This window comes from Astyanax mexicanus, chromosome 17 (genome assembly GCF_023375975.1).
Source record: "Astyanax mexicanus isolate ESR-SI-001 chromosome 17, AstMex3_surface, whole genome shotgun sequence".
NCBI classification, from domain to species: Eukaryota; Metazoa; Chordata; class Actinopteri; order Characiformes; family Acestrorhamphidae; genus Astyanax; species Astyanax mexicanus.
This window is the reverse complement of record NC_064424.1, coordinates 33,571,755-33,589,860: the sequence shown is the minus strand read 5'-3', so window position 1 is coordinate 33,589,860 and position 18,106 is coordinate 33,571,755. Positions and strand designations below refer to the sequence as shown.

General features: G+C 42.6%; 1 protein-coding gene across 2 annotated transcripts in view; it reads right to left on the bottom strand.

Annotated features, from left to right (window-relative positions):
- Window positions 1-201: 201 nt before the first annotated feature.
- The window catches only part of lhfpl2a (LHFPL tetraspan subfamily member 2a), a 36,807-nt gene continuing 18,902 nt past the window's right edge, over window positions 202-18,106 (bottom strand). The window contains exons 1-4 of one of the 2 annotated variants that reach the window (XM_049466400.1): window positions 15,421-15,805; window positions 9,067-9,244; window positions 8,546-8,967; window positions 202-2,461 (exon numbers count right to left, since the gene is read on the bottom strand). In XM_049466400.1, the coding sequence (XP_049322357.1) occupies window positions 2,205-2,461; window positions 8,546-8,966 (678 nt within the window). In that variant the 5' untranslated portion in view covers window position 8,967; window positions 9,067-9,244; window positions 15,421-15,805 and the 3' untranslated portion in view covers window positions 202-2,204. Of the gene's footprint in view, window positions 2,462-8,545; window positions 8,968-9,066; window positions 9,245-15,420; window positions 15,806-18,106 lie in introns of those variants that run through there. The other variant, XM_049466399.1, reaches the window with a different exon arrangement.

The window sequence follows — 18,106 nt, the reverse complement described above, 5'->3', positions numbered from 1 at the left end:
CTCCCCCCCTACCGCCATCCCTCTGCTGGATCTGTTTTTCTGCTTTGTGTGTGTGCTCACAGTGATTGACACAGGATGTGAGTCACACTTGGACCCTCTCTCTTTCAATGACACACACACTTTGCTTCGCCGTGGATGGAGAGCATTCCCAAAAGCCCTGGGGGGGAGAGAGTGAGAGAGAGACAGACAGCGAGACAGAGGCACAGTTTGATCAGGTTTATTTATTTGGCAGAGTGACGGAAATACAGCTGCTGATTACACACATACACACTCACATACACTCACATGCACATACACACATACTTAGTCTCTGGATGAGCACACAGGGCTTCAAAACTCAGTGGGTCATCTCACTCTGCCCACCCTGCTCATCTTCCTCCTACTCATTTACCCAGTAACATCCTGCAGTTCCAGGTAAGACTTGTGTTGGAGCTTGGTTAATTTTCCCTGGGGAGGTTGTGTAGTGTAACCTGACTGAATTCATTTTAGTGTAGTTTCCACTGCTCAAGAGTGAAGCCACTACTCATACTGTCACTGACAAAACATTATGCAACAAGGAGTGTGTGGATGAGCATTATCCTGCTGAAAAATTCCAGTTCAATGTTTTGCAAATATCGCCGAGCTGTAATTTTATTTATATGATACGCACCTCCCCAGACATGTACCCAGGTGTTGTGTGACACAGAAAGTAGCAGCTGTGATTGCTCCGCCAAACCATGTGTTCCCGCCTACACTTTCCCCCTTCTCGGTTTAAACTGCAGAGCGACAAAGAGTCGCAGACACATGAACATAGAGAACATAGAATTCATGTGCCCCTCTCAGTATGGCACTTGTGCAGACAATGCATTGACTCTGCGCAAAAGTATAAACAAGCCTTTATTGTCTCTTTTATCAGTACTAGGGGTGACAATGGCTTTCAAGATCATCACACCAGCAGTTGGGTCAGTATGTTGCTGCACAGCAAATGCAGCAAAGGCCTCCATTGTTAAACCTGGTGGTCATCAGATCCCAAACACAATCTGTATTTGTTGCTAAAAAACATGCGGTTCTGGTACAGAGCATTCATGATACCACTACAAATTAAGGCAAAGGTAAATTTCAAATGGCCTTGTATGAATCTAACAGTTTTACAGACAATACTAATTGCAGAGTGAATTGTCTTCTGTAATAGACTGGACCTGGATATCATTAGTAATAGCAGTGTTCCTTTAATCTACACTGTGCTACACTGTCAGAAAACAAGTTACTGTACAGGTACATTTTGTTCACCAAAATAACTAACAAATGTGCAAATGTCCCTGCATAGGTACAACATGATCAAACAGCAGTAGGGAAAAACAGCTGTAAAGTAATATACTACATATTTGTCCCTTAAGCAAAGGCATTAAGGACATGCTCTTGCAAGTACCACCCCAGTAACAGGTTTGGACAGCTGTTTTATGAGAGTGTATAACTGAATTTAAATCCAATATCAAATTAACTCATTTCTGGTTGTTATATTAGGACATGAATAATTAAGTGATCTGTCTTTTCTGACTGGCTGGACCTGGAGCTCCTCAGGAGTCTTTTAGCAGTCATCCAGCTACATTTACAGCTACATCACACAACCTCATCAAATAAAACCAACCTAGCACCGGCAGCATGTTTTTATGGAGTTTAGAGTTTAGCGGGCAGCCTGACCCAGGATCAGCACCAGGTAAAAAAAAGGGTGGAAGATAGGAAGGGGAGGAGAAGAGCTTTTTTTTTTTTCCTCTGAGATAGTGGTTTCATGGTTTCAGCACCTTTATATGCCCAGGAGCATCAGTTCTCAAAGCTCCAACTGACATGTTCCTCTCCATCTTCTCAACACAATCATAATCATCATCATCATCATGTACAGTATATACACACATATTTACAATTCATTAAAGTGTAAGGAGCACAGCTGGCACTGTAAACGGAAACAAGGTGAAAAAGATGTTTTAAAAAAGAGTAATAGAAAAAGACAAGAAAAACAGCTCCAGGAAAAACAGGAAGCTTTGGCACCTCGGATTTCTCCCACATAAAAACACAAAGTCTTGGAGTCAGTTGTAGTGGTAAAAGGCTGCTGTCTGATAAAGGAGACCAGATAGGGGGACCACAAGTCCCACACGGTTCACAATAAGGCCACGATGGAGATGCAGAACAGAACATTGTTGCTTGCTTTCTCTATTTCTTTCTCTCTTTCAGAGAAGGCAGATGAGGCTTTTCCCCTCCTCAATCTCCTCTTGTACTTTATCGCTAGACGTGGCGATCTCGGCCTGTGCGGAGAAAACGGCGCAGATAAAGGTGAGGACAGTGCCGCCCAGTGCTGTGTAGAAGGCCCAGCCCATGGAGCACAGGCCCAGCTTATACGGGGAGGCGTCCGGGCCGCAGTACAGCTGCACCTTATCCGAACCCCAACCAGCAGGGTACAGCATCAGCCCCAGGATTAGAAATAGACCTGTGGGGAGAGAGAGAAAGAAAGAGAGATAGATGGGTCAGTTCACTAGAGTCCAAAATACTCCATACGGACAGTGCAGTTCGATGGCCAGCAATCTTCAGTCATATTTTTGGTGACATGGTGCTGAACATTTCCAATACCCAATACCTCTTTCACTTGAGTACAAACTGTTGTACATACTGCTGTAGGGTGTACTGTCCACAGGTAGGCTGTCCTCTAAAGGCTTTACTGAGCACTGGGGGCTGTACTACATACTTTAGGCTACTGTGCTGTACTGTGCACTAAAGGCTGTACTCAGGCCTGCAGCTTGTTTTGTACACTGTGCTGAGCACTGTAGACTGTAGGTTGTACTACAGGTTGTACGCTGTACAGAGAGCTATACACTACAGGCTGTACTCAACGCTGGAAGATGTGCAGAGTGCTATAAACTATAGCCTGCACTCAATGCTGGATAATGTGCCAAGTGCTGGACTCTGTAGCCTGCACTCAATGCTGGACTGTACTGTGGTGTACACTGTAGGCTGCCTTTAGTGCTGTAGAATGTACAACGTGTTGTACGCTGTACCAAGTGCTGTATACTGTTGGCTGCACATAGTGCTGTAGTTTGTACTGCGTGTTGTATGCTGTACTGGGCTGTGTTTTGCAAATGTTTGGAAACCCCTGCTATACAATGAACTGGGTGATATAGGCTATACTGAGCACTGTAGGCACTATTTTGAATCTGCCACTGGTCTCAAGACCACTGATTTTCAGTCTCATCTTGGTTATTTAGTAAGCAGAAATAATAAAACCTTCCCCTGCTGGAGGATTCAAATGTAGGTGATTTGGGGCAGCTAAACTATCTACAGCAGGATCCAGAGAAAGTCCAGGATGATATCTGATGACCAGAAAACCTAGAAAGAGTGAGGAATAGTGATTGTCTGCCTCACGCATAAGCAGAATTTGCTGATCCCATCTAGTCTCAGAACTAGATTGGAGACCACACGATAAACAGCACACGCACCCCTGCCCCCTAACCCCGAGGTGAACCGTCCTGTAAAAAACAGGAAGAGAAGGCCTGGGCTTTTCCCCGACCGACTGCCCGCCTCACTTCCTGCGTGTCAAAAGGATGCACGGGAGGCCAGTTCCTGTGGAGCAACGGTCCAACTTTAACAGTTTAAAACACTAATTTTACACCAGGAAAACACTGCAAAAATCCCTGAGACACTGGTAAAACACCAGGTACAAACCAAGCAAACAGTGCAAACATGCCAAAAACAAACAAAAAACACACCAAAAGGAACACTTTGGAAAACAATGTGAAGAGAAAAATACCAGCAAAACACTAACAAGAAGAAATATAAAAAACCCACCAACCAGACCCTGTCAAATACTGTGAAAACAGCAGGAACCTGGGAAACCAGTGAAAAGCATACTCACAACATGATGCTGCCATCACCATACTTCACAGGTTTGTTAAGGGCTGGGCAGTGTTGATTTGCATGTGTGTGTGTGTGTGTGTGTGTGTGTGTTTGTGTGTGCCTCTCTGTCTGCTCCATTCCAGACTTCACCAGGAGATGAAAAACAGAACACTATGTGGAAACTGCAGCTTTACTCTCTCTCTCTCTCTCTCTCTCTCTCTCTTTGTGTGTGCAGGTCTCTCTCTCCTTCTCTGAATATCGTATTAGACGAGGAAATGAAAACTGGGTCATAAATTTTTTCCACATGTAGCCGAGTTGCAGACTGAAAGGAGGGCTGGTTTTAATGCAGCCTAAACACACACACACACACAGTTCTTAAACACACTATATCTCTGTGAGAACAGGCCAAAATCCCAAATATTATATGCATATTTATTCCTGACCCACCCACACACAATCACAATCAATCATAATCAGTATAGAATGAGATGGGTTTATATATATATATATATATATATATATATATATATATATACATACTGAATTAATAGTGATTGAGTGAATGGGTTAGGGCTAGTGAGTAAAGTGATACTCAGTGTTTTTCTTTGACTGATGGGGTAAAAAACTGTGCGCTCACACACAAACTCATACAGATACACACAGACACACACACAGCTGTGCTGCAGTGAATCACTCTGTGAATTTGCTGCTACGAGCGAATCAGACTGAGGTTTATTTGGACACGCCCAACTTTCAGCGCAGAGCCAAACTCCAGCTGTGACTCACCACTGCCATGAAAGTCCAATCACACGCCTGCGGCCAACTCACAGGTCAGGGGTCAGTTGTGTGGGCGCTGAACGATGTCACCCTTTGCTACTACCAATTTCAGAGCAATACTGGCTTTACATCCCTTCCTCCACCATACTTATCGATAAACACAATTTGACATACAGTATCTGACCGTATATGATCCAGGTTCAAGAAAACTGTGTCACACAGATACAGACAACACATAATCCAGTCTGTTAAAAGTTAATAATGAACCTCAAAGATTAATGGGAGTGTGGGGTAACTTTGACACTTGTGAAGTAAAGTTAGCACCATGCTAACTGGTGAAAAACAAGCTTCCTGTACTTCTTAGCTACATTAAACTCATAGCTCTAGTGCTAATGGGTGGGTTTAAGCTTCAATTACTTGTAGATACAATAACTGTATAGCTACAGTGCTAATTGCTAGGTTCTAGGGTTTCAGTACATGTGAGTATATTAGTTACACTGAGCTCACGGTTGTCTGGTAATAACTGGTGATGTTTAACTATTTAATACTTTGCTAAATTAGTTAATTAAGTTCACAGTTTTAGTGCCAATTTAAGGGGAATACATTACCTACATAAATCCAATTTAGGGTGGTGGGGCTTTTTTTCAGTACAGTAAAAAAAAACAACTGTTTTAAGCAAAGAGGTTCAGATGACATGATTCAACTTCATGGCCTATATTCATATTTCTTTCAAACAAATGTTTCTCTGTTAATAAAAACAAGTCTGTCTCACCAAGGTCAAATTAAGGACGTGTAGAATTTTCCAGAATGTGTAAAATCAGACTGAGAACTGTAAAACACATTTGGTTACGTAAGACATGGTGTGCTGTAAATCTGGGCTGCTGAAACTAGACAGCAGGAAGAGAAGTACTAGCATTCTAACTCTGAGTGTGTATATGTGTCACACAAAACTTGTTTTCCATTACCAGGCTGTACATCTGGTGATTTCTATGACTGAGGTATAGAAAAACAAGAATCATACATACACAAGCTTAGAAAATATACTCTACGAACTTGGATCAACATGGCATCCTGCTGGACAATGTGACCCTGCTGTGAGTGAGAGCAAAAGACCTATCAGAGGCCTCTCTAGAGCCAGATCCTGATTGCTCCAGGTCCATCAGAGAACTTTCCAGTTGCATCAAAAGTTCAAAACCCTTTCATAATCAGTCAAAGCCTGCACCAGATACAACAAAGACCGTTCTGGATGCATCAAAAAAATGCAAAAACAAAGACCACTCCAGAGCCAAAAAGGCCACTGCAGATCAACCAGAGACCTCCAGATCCATTGGAGATTTCTTCAGGTCCATTAGAGACCTCTCTAAATTTGAGACTACTTTCACTCAAAATATCAAATATCTCCCATCTTTTGGGATCCATCAAAAATCTATTATGTGATTGGATCATTTAATCATTCAGATCCAGAGCTCTTCATATTACTCAAAAAGATCTCTCCAGATAATTAGGACCTCTCTAGAGCCATCAAAGACCTCTCTAGAGCCATCAAAGACATTGCTAGAACTACTACAGGCTGCTTCAGATTCAGAATGTTGCTAATCTTTATGGAAACTCTTAGAATCAGAGACCTCTTCACATCTGTTCATAATCTCTGTAGAACTATCAAAGACCCCTCTTTAGTTCCATCAAGAGCTTTCCAAAGACTGCAACAGATCTATCTTCTTCAGATTCACCAGAGGCCTCTCCAGATCCATCAGACGCTTCTCTCAATCAAAGATCTGTCTAGATCCATCTTATATTACTGAAATCCAGCCTTCTGCCGATTCATCAGTGACTTCCCAGAGCCAACAAAGACTGGTAAAATCCAGACCGATCATTCAATCAATCAAAGACTTGATCCAGCCTTCTACAGATCCATCAAAGACTTCTCCACACCCACCAGAGATCACCCAAAATCCAGACCACTGCAGTTTCATCAAAAACCTTTCTGGATCCATCAAAGTCTGCTCCATGTCCATCAGAGACCTCCCCAGGTCCATTAGTGACTGCACAAAATCCACCAGAGACCACCCTAACGGTCTTTTCGTGATTTTTTTTTCCCACTGACTCATGGAACACTATCTGAATAAATTAACTGTGGTACAATGGTTTTGATTATCTGTAGAACTAAAAAGCAGCGCAAGCTGTGTTCTGGTTTCAGCTAAAACAATACTGAAACCACTACTGAGAAGAACAATTCATCCCTCATCTTCAGAAAGAGAAAGTGAGTGTGAGAGAGAGAGAACAAAAGAAACCAAGCAGCTAACAAAACAGAAACAGAAGCTAGACAAAAACCATACAAAGTCAGGTTCTGTACCGTGAATTATTCAGAATCCAGAATAAGTTCTGTAGTCGTGAGGAACTGAACATAAAGTAGTGAAAGAAAGGAGCAAAGGTCAAAGTTCAGCCTCTCAACACCCCCCCCCCCCCCCCCCCATGACCTCCTCCACACAATGCCCCCTGTAACCCACAACCCCCCCCAGCCTCCCCCATCCCAGGCCAGTGTTAGTCTGGTGGAACATTTTGGAGACACAGAGGGAAGAGCCAACATGAGCTCACCCGCTCATGTGACTCTCTTCCCCCGCAGCCACACGCACACACACACACACACACACAGAAAAGCCCATATGGAGTTGACACAAGAGTGGAAATATTTTCATGGGGTTTGCGCTGCCATAGAGATAGTCATGTGTTTGACCTTAGTATAAGTGCTATGACCTCAATGAGGTCATGCGTCTTCAGTGAGTCGGGGTCTAGAAGGGTCCCACACACACACTTCACTGATCTGGTAAATGTTTAAAGAGATGACTCAATGCGACCCATCAAACATTGCTCCATTTTTTTGTGCTCCTGCCATTAGCCTCATAGCTCCAGTGCTAACTGGTGAGGTTTAATTTTTCATTACCTGATACATAACCCTGTATCTTCCAGAGCTTCTTAGCTATAGATTGTAAACTACATTAGGCTCACAGCTCCAGTGCTAACTGGCTGGGTATAATCCTCCATTACTTTTTAGCTTCATTTCCTATGTACTTCCAGTACTAATTGATTGGGGCGTGGATTGGAACAAGCAATGGAAGCCCATACCCAAACACAGTAGAACCGGATACATTTAGCCTTTCAGTCACTCAGCTTTCCTCTCACAGACATAATTTTTATCATCAACCCATTTGTCAGTTAGTCCACAGCTAAGCCAGATTTGGGTGATACTTGGAAGGTCTGTAGTCAAGCTAGATAAGCCATGTCTAGATTAAGAACATACAATTTTGTCTGTCCAAAAGATCTTGGTTGATCTAAATAATTTTTACATAACGATTGTAAGAGTGATATCAAGTCAATCAGATTAATATTAACCATCCTGCTAGCTATGCTAATGCTAAATAGCATCTTTCTCCCGATTCACAGCAGCTAAACATTTGTAATTAAGTGGTTTAACATTTCTTTACTGATTTATTTAAAAGTGCTTAAAAGTGTTTAAAAAGGGCTAAGTCAGTAGCGAGTTGCTAATAACAACAGTACTACAGCTACACTTTCCTGATTACGGTCATGGGTTCCACAATCTCCTACAGACTGGCTATACCATGTATTCTGCGTGCGTTGGTGCAAACCGAACTCTGTCCCCCGTAGCGTGACGATTCGAAAAAGAATAGACGTACCGTAACATCCCTAGTGCACAGTGTTCCCTAAGCGTTTGAAATATTTTTACAAAAGCAATACAACTGTAGGAGTATTTGTGCTTCCTGAGCAGCATACACTACTCTCTGCTCTGGTGATATCATAAACTCAGGTAATATTTTGAAAAAGTTGAACACCACTCAACCCTTGTTTCAACCAAACATAGGTAAAGCTTTGTACGTGGGTGCATGTTTACCTGCAATGGCCTGCAGTAGTCCGCACACATTGAAGATGCTCTTCTTCATGATACTTTGGAAGCACATGGTAAAGACTGAGATGAAGGCGACAGCGCAGAGCAGAAGAATTCCTGCTGCCAGGAAGATGGAGGCGGCCTGCCAGAAACCACTGGCGATCTCGCCGAAGTGGACAGCATACGGTCCGCACAGCACACCGCGCCGAAGCTGGGGCAGCCTTATGCAGCGTCCATATAGGCCTAGCGTGGGGCGGTACGCCTCCCCTGCAGCTGGAGCACCGTGTGAGGAGATGACTGCGTCGGGTGTCCGCGGGAATCCCACCAGCCAATCGGTGCTCATAAAGGCGATGAGCTCACTGAAGGCCGCCACGATGCTGAGAAGAGTCCAGAGCATGGAGCGGCACGTCACGATCACGTGACACATGCTGAGGGTGGAGAGGGCCAGAAAAGAAAATTAAACACATGAAAAATATGTATGAATAAACTTTACAATAAACTTTAAAGTGTGATAAAATAAGTCTTACTTTATCAGTGAAACCAATTCTGACTCTGGAGAGAATCACAGCTTCCCGCGCTCGCTCTCCTCTGTCTGTGGTCCTGTCGCGCCCACTGCCCACTCGCTACCTTTCCACACGCTCCTTTCTCTCCGTCTCCTCTGCTCTACATCCTATAGAAGGAGAGGCACCATCTCGCCCACCGTTCCTACAGAGACACACAGAGAGAGAGAACATCTGGACAGACCGGCAAGATAAGTGTGTTGATGTGTGTGTGTGTGTGTGTGTGTGTGTGTGTGTGTGTGTGTGGCTGGCTTTAGTTTTCCTCCATCCCACACTGCCCACAGGTCAGTCTGCAGCTGATAACAATGTTTATCTCTGCTTTGCTCACACACACAAACACAGCTTTGATTAGTGGTCTCAGGTTGCCTCTAAAGCTCTGTAATCTTTTTAACCCAGAGGCCCAAGCTTGGCTTCTTTGCCTCCACCAATCAACAGGCCTCTGCCGTCCCCTGCCTCGGATTTGTGGTGCATACACAGGGGAAAAGCCCACGAATGGGATTGGGGCATGGTCAGCGGAAAGAACAGCCGTGTGGACAATAAAGTATATGGAAGTATAATTTGCACTGTAAGGCACACTTAACATCCTTTAATTTTCCCAAAAATCATCAGTGTGTAACCATGCTAAGTTTTAGCTCTGTTACAGTTCAGAGGGGGGTATTATCAGCCTGGAGCCTGCTGCTAACCCCGGCTAGCACTGCTGGAGCAGCATTAGCATTACCTGCTAACTGTGCTAATCCCTAGCTCTTTCGTCGTTCAGAGGTAAGTATTATCGGCCTGTAGCCTGCGCAACAAGCAAGCTATGTACAAACCGCTAGCTACTAGCACTCAGGGTTTCTCAGTGTAGCGCTGTCGGGAAGCATTAGCTGTTTTTTTTTTTAAGAATTACAGTTTTGTTTACTTAACTTAGCTAAGCTTTACAGGTCTCATCACCCAGCGAATTAGAAGGGAAACATGGCAACACCTGTATTCCTTACTAGTGTCACACAATGCGCCTTATAATCCAGTGCGCCTTATGTATGAAAATAGCCCAGAAAATATATATAAGATATATAGAATACAGACAAGACATATAAGATGGTGTATGTGGCATATATGTTCCTATAAACAGTTGCATATGGTCTTGTATTCAGTGTCACAATAGTGATGTACATGTTCTTCTGTATATACTGCTGTATGTTATTGTATATGATAATGAATGCAATAGTGTATAGGCTGGTGTATACATTGTTCTAGATACAGTGGTGATACAGTGGTGTGTAGGATGCAGTGATGCGCAGTTTTACATAGTGGTGTATAGTGTTGTACATTACATTGTATAGGGGGGTGTATTTATTATATGTATGTATTATATATAGTGACTGATATAGAGATGTATACAGTGCAATGTGAATAACGGAGAATATGGTGTTACATATGATGTAATGTACATATTGGGTATAAGATGGCATATGCATTACGTAAATGTACATGGCATACACAGTGTTATATATGAGGTTGTATACAGGGATGTATACAGGGTCAAACATGCTGCTGTATATGGTGTCTTTTATACTGTTGCCTATTTTCAAGTATGTGGTGTGGATAGTGAGGACAGTGAATGATGGTGTAAATATTTACAATAGTTACACTGACATGCTGAAGGTGTGGTGGTGGTGTGCTCTGCTGGTATGCGTGGATTGGACACAGCAGTGCTGCTGGAGTTTTTAAACACTGTGTCCACTCACTGTCACTCGCTGCTCACAGAATGCTGTAAGTGGACTACTCACAGGCCTGCAGTGACACTGATATGTTTAAAAACTCCAGCAGCACTGCTGCAGTGCCTGATCCACTCATCCTAGAACAACACACACTATTACACCTTTACAATACTAATCAGTGTCATCGCAGTGCTGAGAATAACCTATAACCCAAATAATAACTGTTCTGTGGTGGTCCTGTGGGGTCCTAACCATTAAAGAACAGGATGAAAGGAGGATAATACAGTATACAGACAAACAGAAGGACAACACACTGTAATTACGAACCTGCAAAATGCTCTTTTAGTTTACAATGAATAGGCTCCATTTGTGTTCATGGCAAGTGTTTCTGTTTCTGACAGCTTTCAGCAGGATGACTAATCTGGTGATGTGTGTCTACAGCTGTGGATAGTCTATGGATGGGTGGGCACATGCACACACACTCATAGCAGTGTATCTGAATTCTCTTGGGGTTATCTGTAGGTCAGCATGTATCAGAGATCAGCACTCGCACTAAGAACCCAGAAAAGCAAGACACCAGGATGTAATTAAAGAAGCAAACACGCACTTGCATTAGAATGGACACACACACACACAGCTGTAGATTACAGGGCTGCTCTGCAGGGTGGGTGGAAATCTGATCTGTCTGTGTGTGCTGTTTTGTTTGTGCACGTGTGTGCATGTGTGTGTGTGTGTCTGTGGCTCAGCTGGACCGTTCTTGCTGTTTTTCTACAGCGTTCTCAGGGGGGCATCGGGGAATTTAAACCGTGCAGAGGTCAGAGGGTTATCACTGAGGGGCGTTTTTGCATTCTGGTGTGTGTGTGTGTATGTGTGTATGCGTGTGTGTCTACATAAACTGTACTGCAAGCTGTGAGCTCATTATTTACATTGAAGATCATGTAAACGCTTGATGAGAAGGAGTAAGAAAGAGATATATAATGGAGACAAGAAAGTGTTAAACAAACCAGAACATGTTTTATACTTTAGATTTGATGACAGATCTGCACTTTCTTTGTATTTTCTCAGTGGCTACATGACGTAGCGTCACCTGGAATAGTTTTCTCAGTGTCATAATGAGTTCCTGGAGGTGCTGAACAATAGATGCTGCTTTTCCTTCAATGCTTAATATTGAATGATAAGGTGTGTCCTTTTGACTGGTACTGTACATAGGTTAAAAAAAGTTATGCGGGTGTACAGAAGTGCATAGTGGGTGTACAGAAATGTATAGAGGGTGTACTGACGTGTATAGTGGGTGTGTAGGGGTGTATAGTGGGTGTACAGAAATGTATAGAGGGTGTACTGACGTGTATAGTGGGTGTGTAGGGGTGTATAGTGGGTGTGTAGAGGTGTATAGTGGGTGTGTAGAGGTGTATAGTGGGTGTACAGAAGTGTATAGTGGGTGTACAGAAGTGTATAGTGGGTGTGTAGAGGTGTATAGTGGGTGTGTAGAGGTGTATAGTGGGTGTGTAGAGGTGTATAGTGGGAGTGTAGAGGTGTATAGTGGGTGTGTAGAGGTGTATAGTGAGTATGTAAAAGTGTATAGTGGGTGTGTAGAAGTGTATTGTGGGTGTGTGGAAGTGTATAGTGGGTGTACGGAAGTGTATAGTGGGTGTGTAGAGATGTATAGTGGGTGTGTAGAGATGTATAGTGGGTGTGTAGAGATGTATAGTGGGTGTACAGAAGCGTATAGTGGGTGTACAGAAGTGTATAGTGGGTGTGTAGAGGTGTATAGTGGGTGTACAGAAGTGTATAGTGGGTGTGTAGAGGTGTATAGTGGGTGTACAGAAGCGTATAGTGGGTGTACAGAAGCGTATAGTGGGTGTAAAGAAGTGTATAGTGGGTGTGTAGAGGTGTATAGTGGGTGTACAGAAGTGTATAGTGGGTGTACAGAAGCGTATAGTGGGTGTAAAGAAGCGTATAGTGGGTGTGTAGAGGTGTATAGTGGGTGTACAGAAGTGTATAGTGGGTGTGTAGAAGTGTATAGTGAGTATGTAAAAGTGTATAGTGGGTGTGTAGAGGTGTATAGTGGGTGTGTAGAGGTGTATAGTGGGTGTGTAGAAGTGTATAGTGGGTGTGCAGAAGTGTATAGTGGGTGTGTAGAAGTGTATAGTGGGTGTGTAGAGGTGTATAGTGGGTGTGTAGAAGTGTATAGTGGGTGTGCAGAAGTGTATAGTGGGTGTGTAGAAGTGTATAGTGGGTGTGCAGAAGTGTATAGTGGGTGTGTAGAAGTGTATAGTGGGTGTGTAGAGGTGTATAGTGGGTGTGTAGAGGTGTATAGTGGGTGTACAGAACTGTATAGTGAGTGTTTAGAAGTGTATAGTGAGTGTGTAAAAGTGTATAGTGGGTGTATAGAAGTGTATTGTGGGTATGTAGATGTGCATAGTGCATGTACAAAAGTGTATAGTGGGTATTCATTGTGTTGGACCCTCGTGATCAAATATGAATCTCTCTCTCTCTCTCTCTCACACACACACACACACACACACACACACACACAATAATAATAAGATGTAAAACAATTGCTTAAAAAACAGCTGTACTGAATGGAGTGGAGGAAATCCTGATTATACAAACAAGGTCGACAAACAGTAAATGTCTCTCTCTCACACACAAACACACTCACAAACACAAAAAAACAATACTGCTTTCTTTCAACTTCACTCCAAACACTGAGCTAATCTCTAACAGACGTCCTTCAGCCTCTATATGCCTGTTATCTATAAACACAGACTGAAGGTCAGGTCAGTGAGTCATAATGAACACCTCCACAGGGTATGAGAGGAGAGTGTGTGATGATTAAGGCATGCAGTTCACATCATGCAAATTGGTGTAATGAAGGTTCTCAGTACTTGTACCTACAGTAACCTTGTAGCTCAAGTGTAAAACTACAGAATCACACACACTATCCAAATCACACACACCACCTGATGAATCACATACATCACAATATCAAACACACCATCTGTCCTGACAAATACATGATGCATGTGTCTAATCACACACTCTCCACCCGTCTAATCACTGCTGTTTAGTCACCTACATAACCTGTCCAATCAAGGACACCGCATTTACAGTCACAAAAAACACCTGCCTTTATTACATGGTCCCTTTGTCTAATCACAAACACTGTTCACTTACCCAAATACATACTGCCCAATCACACACACCACCTGTCCGATTAAACACACTGCCTGTCCAGTCACAGAAACTGTTAAACTATATACAAACCACCTGTCAAATTACACACACAAACATAAACTCTCCAAGTCACACTGTCTCCATATATATGATCTCTCACAAAACCTTTTCCATTGCACTGTCCACCAGTCCAGTCATTCACACTGCCTTTCCGTTAAAGTAGGCAGTTTTATACCTCAGTAAGTTACCGGTCAAAGGTGCATCTGGTCAGATTAAGGAGGTGCTAGTAACACTTCTGGTCTACTGGACATGGAAGTGTCTAACTCCCTGAGATTTACTGCAGCCTGAACATGGGAGCTGGTGAACACGCATGAAAGGACGGTTGATGACCAGTCCACAGTGGCCCCAGGTCATCCATGGACATTAGTGGCGGTTGCTTAGAGACTAAAATGATTCACATTCACAAACACAAGAGTAAGAAAGCAGACCTCTCTTACTCACACTTTCTAGCTCTCTCTCGCTCCCTCCCTCTCTCTCCACTAAAGCTCTGAGCAGATGACCGTTAGAGGAACTCATTAACCCACTCAGTGCCTCCGACCAGGAAACGTTAACAATGCAGTCACCCCAGATACGCGGGAGGAATGTGGAGAGACACAAAGCTTGGACAAAATGGAAATCCCACAAAAAGGAACAGAAAAAAACAGTAAAAAAAAAAACTCCATCCAGCACCAGAAGTCCAGTCCAGTGTTTCACTGAACAACGGCAGGAGGAGCTAAATCCAAACACCTGTCTGTCACAGAAACAGCCAATCAGAACTCAGAAGAGGAGTCACAGCAGACAAGAATAGGTCTGTCACGATGACACCTTTCTTTGGCGATATACTTTCCCAAATAATATTTACAAGAAATGGTTTTACTGATATTTTAAAAGCAGTGAACTTTTAGTTATTAAAAATATTCACACACTGTTAATGAAATATAAATATATAATTTAAAACTACAGTTGACATACCAATTTAGTGTTAGTAGGCTCTCCTCGCTAAGATGTAATATTGAGTTCAGCAAATATTATTGGGGTTATTTTTTTTATTTATTGAATGATAAATCAATAATGTGGTTACCATGACAGACGTAGACTTGACTTTAGTGTTTGATGCTGCTGAACAACTAACACATTACATCAGCACTCACACACACACACACAAACACACACACACACAATGACTAATACATTACATAAATACACAAACACAATGACTAACTCATTACAGCAGTCCAGCTGTTGTGGCAGATTTCACTGCCATTGAATCAACTACCCCCTGGACCAACAGCCTTTGTAGTCCCACCATTTCCCACCCTGTAGACCCTCAGTTCTGCTAACAAAACAACCCCCCTCAACACTAAGCAGAAACAGAAGCTTCCACATCTGGATCCAGAGTGGCAGTTACCTCATTCAGTGGAGAGTGAAAGCTTAGAGACTTCCAAAGCTCAGGCTCTTCCAGCTCAGGCTCATTCAGCTCAGGATTTCCCAGTTAAGGCCTTTCCAGCTCAAAAAAATGTTACTTTGGACTCTTCAACTTTAAACTCTTCCAGCTCAACCACCTCTACTAGATCCTTCAGCAGTCAGCCTCAGTAGAAGTCATTGGATTTCACAAGCACAAGATCCAAAAGCCCAGATTTGATAGTCAGGCTGCTATTTATGCAGAGCTGCTGAGGAGCTTAAGCAGAAAAAGACTTTAAAATGTTCCTGATTTTCCCTGCATGTCCCGAAGATTTGCTCCCTCCTCCTCCACAGCGCCACGCTGAATGAATCCAGCAGCCTGGAGGAGCTTCCTACTTCCTTCCCTCCCCCATCCCTCTCCCTTCACTGCTAACTCCACCTCCAAGCCATGAGAGCTGTAAGGGGCTCCCCAGGCCCTGCCCACCTGACAGCCGCTATGCCTCTCTGGCAGGGGTCCATCTTTCAGCTCTGAATGTAGGTTACAGAGTTGGGAAGCCCCTCCTGATCTCCACCGGTCACCATTTCTCTTAATTAATTTACTACACACTCACCTCAAGTGCAGTCACTCTTGTAAGCAAACAAATAACAATAAGCCAAGACTAAACTGAAGATGTGTTTTCCTCCTTACACCTGGTGGACATTAACCTGTCCATCATCATAACCTGTCTGCCGTAAATATATGTTTGCGTGTTTGAGATAGCCGGCAGAGTTTAAAGGCCCTGATACACACTGTCAACCTGCTAATCCAGCCATAAAACTCCAGAGAGCTCTCGCTGACCCCTGCTCAGCCTGACAGGCTGTAAGAACCGTAAGACCACGGATAGCAGAACCGTGGATAGCGTCTGACAGGACTGAGGGTGGAGACACAGCACAGGCCGTCACTTCAAAGAGTCGGCAGAGGAGAGGTCACTGACCTGCAGCAGCAACACAACAAACCGTTAACGGCCGCTATGCATTAGAGCGTTTCATCCTCTCTGACTGACAGGCGGATAAAAAAGGGACCAGCAGGTCCAGAGAGGGAAGGAAATTATGGACCCTGTCCACACAGGAACCTCTGCTAACAGAGATCTGAGCTTTAACTCCTCTGACCCTCTGTTTGTTTACTGATCTCTCATAGTTTCACTAAAACAAGGGGTGAAAGTGTGAGGGAAAAAACAGCTGTTAGAACATATTTTAATGTCTGAATTTGACGAATGATAAAAAAAAGAATGATTAAAAATAATCTGCTGGAAACTGAGCAACATACAGACATGTTCAATAACAATTCTTTCACTACACTCACACCACACAATCACTATACTCACAACAGTCTATACTCTTACCATATTACTTCACACTTATTAAACAATCCATAAATTCTAAGAAAACTATCACTATATACTTATACTAGATCACTTTAATCTTATAAAACTAGCCATACATTCTCACTATACATTCAGTAAACTCTCATGTAAATTTTTATATAATCTCAGTACACTATATCTTTACATGTCTACCCCAGAAATTGAACTAGACTTCACTCCACTTGCTCAAACCCAAAAACTACACTCACTAAACCATCCTTATACTCTTAGTAAACTATCAATACACTCCATACTTTATCATTCAAAGTATTATTATTATTATATAAGTATTATTATAAGTATTATAAATATTACTCTCACTTAAATGTTACGTATCTTAAGCGCATTATCAGACCACTATTACTTTAAAGGGGGGACAAGAGACAAGAGTGAACCAAATCTTTGTAATCTAGTTCTGTGCGACTCTTTATAATAAGACCCTTTACATTGACTATTGCAGCCAAATGAGGCCAGATGGGGTTCAAACTGAGACAGAGGCCATCTGGAACCCAAGGTCATTCTCAGCCTTTTGAATGAACACATACTGAAAGGCCAAAGCTGTTGAAAATGGAAAAGAAAGGAAGCTGCTGGGAGAGCAGTAATTTACAATGCGCTGCAGTCAAACAATGTCATCTTATTTTAAATATATATAAAGAGGAGGATATGCAAAGAGTCCCATGAGACAAACAAACCCATAAATCTAATACAAAAGACAATATTTCGAGCGCAGCTTGTAGTCACGTATCAGTGTGGGGTATTAGTGCAGTGCAGTGGTCGTGTACTGCACCATAGTTGCTTCGGTTGATCTCAGCAATAAACAGAGCAATGACTTCCGGTTCTGTAATTTGATGGAACTGTAAATAGTTGGGTAAAAAATACATAAATTGTTCTTTTTTTTTTTTTTGTTAAAAATTGCACTTAATGAACAAACTTATTTTTCAGTGGGAAAATATCTACTTTGCTTCTGCTCCTTTAGGCTGTGCCATATACTCGATGAAGGAGGACTGAGATGATGAGATGCTTGGTGTGAAAGAACAAGCTTAGCAATACACTGGTTCTGCCCCTGGTCTTAACTGTGCAGACTATGGTTGCAGAATTGACAACATGGCATGGCTTTGGCTTAATATTTCTAGAATATTAATTAATATTAATATTTACAGAATATTAATTAAGATTAATATTTATAGAATAGAAGGGAATAGAACCACAGCCCCCAAACGTAATTTGGTATTATATTAATATTGGTCCATTGAACCCCTCTGCCCAACAACAGCAGTTACATGCTGTGTT